The 4,091-nt window shown below is 62.7% G+C and overlaps 1 protein-coding gene across 2 annotated transcripts in view; it reads right to left on the bottom strand.

Annotated features, from left to right (window-relative positions):
* Positions 1 to 334: 334 nt before the first annotated feature.
* The window catches only part of SUSD4 (sushi domain containing 4), a 90,649-nt gene continuing 86,892 nt past the window's right edge, over positions 335 to 4,091 (bottom strand). For both annotated transcript variants that reach the window (XM_040636149.1, XM_040636148.1), the window contains 3 exons: positions 3,511 to 3,655; positions 1,376 to 1,752; positions 335 to 612 (listed from right to left, as the gene is read on the bottom strand). In XM_040636149.1, coding sequence (XP_040492083.1) covers positions 584 to 612; positions 1,376 to 1,752; positions 3,511 to 3,655 — 551 coding nt within the window. In that variant the 3' untranslated portion in view covers positions 335 to 583. The remainder of the gene's footprint in view (positions 613 to 1,375; positions 1,753 to 3,510; positions 3,656 to 4,091) is intronic.

Raw genomic sequence — 4,091 nt, 5'->3', positions numbered from 1 at the left:
GCACATTCGACCATCCGCAAAGTCACGAGACTTACCTGGAGCACAATCCGTGCGCCATCCCGTGACACAGAAAACCACTGTGTTTCTCCAAAGGATGGCTCAGAACTCATCAACTGCACTTGTGAACCAACTTCCAGGGAGCAGAGTCTGCCCGTGTCCTTCCTTTCCTCTCTCCCGCATTGAGTACCGTGTCTGGATCAAGGAGACGGCCCCCACGCACCCGGGAGCCTTCCACACGGCGGCCACGTTGCGTGGAGCAGACCGCAGGGCGAATCGGTGGGGGGCATGCTTGCAGAGGCAGCAGGCAGTGCCCGCAGCACAAGTCACGGGAGCCGCCCCACTCTGCGGCAAGGATGCGCTGGACCCCTTCACAAGGAGCGCCCAGGCCCCCTCGTCCCTGTTCCCTGCACGTGTGGTGCAAACCGCTGCCAGCCGCAGAGTCGAGCCCAAGATGCAGGATGCGAGTCACGGTCCCTGTGTAGGTAAGCTAGAAACCCCCCACGCTCTGTCCCTCTGGGGCCTCACGCCGAGGGGCGCGGTTCCCAGCCCCGCAGGGGCAGGAGAATCTTCGTGGCTTTGCTGGTCATGGGTCTTCTTCCATTAAAGGGATCTCTGTGAAAGGAGAGATAGTTACTAACTTAGCCGCAAGCATCAGGGATTAAAAGCTTTATTAAAATATCTATAATTCCTGGTGTCAGAAGAAAATGTTAAGTTCCACATACCAGTTAATAATCACATAAACCATGTCTCCATATGACATCTCTTTGCTGGAAAATTTTGCACCAAGTTCATGAAAAATAAAACGTTAAGACTTTAACCACGTGTCCTCGGGCTCAAGCCAGACAAAGGGCAGGATTCAGGGACACGGAGGCAGCGGGCATGCAGGAAGGAGGCCGGGCTCTGGGCGACTGTGGCCACCGCTGAGACTGGCGCTCCCACGTGCATGGGGCGCTGTGAGCCTCTCTGGGGAAGCACCCTGGTCTCTCCTTTGACCTGTGAGCTGCAAGCGTCCAGGCCCACGTGCCTGTGATTTCACGCCTGCTGAGAGTGCCCCACGTGCACACAGCTTCTCCAGGGCCGCCTGACCGCGTGCGTCTGTCTCCTCGTGTGCACGGTGACCCTGTCTCTCAGTGCCTCCAAAGTCCCCTCTAAAGCAGGGACGGGGAAGGAAGCATCCTGGTGCCCATGGAGGCTATGAAACCAAGCACGGGCCTGCGCAGCCCTCCCGCTCTGGACGGCGTGGTGCCTCCTGAAATCTCAGCTGCGGGCTCATCACAGGGACGTGACAGCCTTGCCCAAGGCCTCACACGCAAGGAGAGCCACAAGAGTTCAGGCCACAGAAGAGCTAGGTGCCAGGCACGGGGCAAACACTCACCATCTGCGATGTCGATGCCCGGGCTGGTGGACGCCGCCTCTCCCGCCGTGCCGGCCCCTGTGTCAGTGCTGTCGGAGCGTGAGCCCCCCAGGCACAAGGAAGGTGAATACAGGCTCTGGAGCAGCTCGGAAGAACTTGAGCCACCGTCACAGCGCTCTGGCCCCCCTGAGGCCATGTCCGTGTCCCCTGAGCCGGGGTATGCTGGGGGGCTCTGGTCGTCCACAGGCAAGGGGCAGCCCTGGCCCACGGAGGCCAGGTACCCGGGGCCTGACACCCTCACGCCGCCGCTCACAGCCTCATCGTAGGATGGAAGCATGACAGGCACGCCGTCCACCACCACGAAGTCCGGGTCGCTGCTGGAACTCCGAGGTGGCCCCCTGTGCGAAGGAAAGCAGTGCCTACCGGTCAGACTGCACGTCCCCCCGGACTGAGGCCACCAGTGACCCCGTGCAGCCCTCCGTTGAAGAGCCCGCATGGAGCTTCTGCGGGAGGACCAGGCTCCTTCCCGGGCCTCCTCTGGCTGCCAGCGCTGAGCACCACGGCCATGCTCTGCCCTCGGCGTGCTCCTCTGTCTTGGACCCCGTGCCCCCCTCAGGCTTCCTCCTTCCCATCTCTGGCCCCCGTCCACTGGGCCCCCGCAGGACCCCTCGCAGAGCCTGCCAACATGCCGGAAGCTTCCATCCTGCTGTCTCTGCCCTCACCAGTACGGCTTAGTGATCAGGGCCCATGTTCCGTTGTAATTACAGCGTCTGAAGGCGGCCCAGGGGGTCACAGAGAGGGGCTCACCCACATATCGTGACTTCTGGCGCATCAGGGCACTTGGAAACAGCCCGAGCAGCCATTTTTGCACTTACACTTAGGAGGCGGGCTTTAGGGCACCTGCAAAACAAGGGATCTTTAAAGCGATCCCCAGACTCTTCCATGTGAGTTTTTAGCACTCGAGCACTTGTGTTGATTATTCTCTAGTTGTTCTGGGAAACTGCGCTCAGCTGTCCAGATAGAAGACCGTATTCTTCCAGGCAAGCCCAGGGTGGACTCTTGCTCAGGCCACATTGGTGTGGACGCTGGAGAGCCACTCAGCGCCTGTGCGGGCTGAGCACCACGGCAGGGCCACGGACAAGGTGCTCCCCGGGAGGGAGAGGGCTGGCTTGTCCAGGGCACGCGGATGAGAACCAGCAGCCTCTCGAAGGTTCACAGGGAGCTCGCCCTTCGTCCCTGCCCTGCCTCCTGGGGGCATGGGCCTTGTTCCTTCCTCCTGCCTCTCTGGAATCGCTCCCCAAACATCTGCAGACTTGGGCCTGGTGCTGCCCTTCCCCCAACGCCGTGTCCAGACATGGCATTTCCTTGGGCTTTGGAGCCCCTGCTGCCAGCACGCCGCGTTGAGGGTCTGGAAGCGCGAGGTCCCCAAGAGGAGGCCAGCATGGGCACGGGAGCCCGAAGACGCTCGGGGCTCCATGGAGTGAGGTGGCTGGAGGCGGCTGGTGTCGGGGAGGCCTGGCCAGGGCCCTGTCCTCCACCTCCAGATGGTCACACACTCATCGCTGGTTCTCCCAGCACGCCTCTTCCCGGGAACGTGGCCGGCCAGCAGCCGCCACGGGGGCTCTGTTGGGGCAGAGGAGCTGGTGTACCTGCTTCTGGACGAGCTTCTCTTCCGTGGTGACCGCAGGGAGGACGGAGGCATCAGCCCTGAGCCTCTCTGTGCACCGGTGAGGGGAAGATGAGTGGGTCCTGCCCCCTCCCCCATGCCTCATCTAGAACCCTGTCTCCTCCCAGAGACTTCCAGGCAAACTGTGCTTGAACCCCTGCTGCGTCACATGCCTTTGCCGTATCTCCTAATTCCGTGAATTTCTTATCCTCCCTGTGGGCCACGTGCACATGGGGGTGGTGGGAATGGAGCCCTAGGGGGCCCTGCGCATAGCGGCAGCCCCGACTCTGTGTAGCAATTCTCCACACCCCACAGCGCCTGGGGCTCACAGGAGGGGGGGAGAGGGAGGAGAGCCCTGTCTAGCACGCGCTCTGACCCCTGATGCCCCAGAGCGCCCCAGGAGCGTGCTCCCTTCTCTCCCTCATCAGCCCCACCTGACCCCCGACTCTGCTCTCAGCACCCACCCGTGGCGTCGGACCCCAGCACTCACCTGGTGGGAAAGTGGGCCTTGAACTTGGTCTGGAACATCCTGGCCAGGATGACCAGCAGCAGCACCAGCAGCACGCTGGTCGCCGTGAATGCCACGATCTTCCACGTGGTCAGGAGGGTCTCGTGGGTGCTGGGCCACGTTTGCTCTGCCGGGGAGAGAACAGAGCAGCGCGTGAGGCTTCCAGACTGGGACGGCCCTCTGTCCACTTGCTGGGTGCCTCTGGGGGGCTCCCCACACCCGGACCCTGCACCCTGTCTGCAGCATGGCCTCTGCAAGGCTGCCGGCAGACCAGCAGGGGCACGCTCCCCATGGGGCTGAGAGCTAGTGCCCAGCTGGAAACACCCGTGCTTCTCCGGCAGAGAACGAAGTGTGCCCGGGCCGGGGGGGGTGGAGAGGTGGCTGGCTTGTGGGCTGGGTTGAACAAAGGGACAGAGGGGTAAAGCGGTGAGCACTCCGTGGCCCTTGCTCCCACCGTCTCTGGCCGTGAGCACACCTGCCAGGAGGGGCAGCCGACAGCCTTCCAGAGCGATTCCCATCCCTGGGGCCCAGGCCACCCTGTCTGCCACCCCCCCCCCCCCCCC

The sequence above is a fragment of the Ursus maritimus genome, unplaced genomic scaffold (assembly GCF_017311325.1).
Source record: "Ursus maritimus isolate PB19 unplaced genomic scaffold, ASM1731132v1 scaffold_2, whole genome shotgun sequence".
Taxonomy (NCBI): domain Eukaryota; kingdom Metazoa; phylum Chordata; class Mammalia; order Carnivora; family Ursidae; genus Ursus; species Ursus maritimus.
Note: the sequence above shows the minus strand (reverse complement) of the source record. Positions and strands in the feature narration are given on the sequence as shown.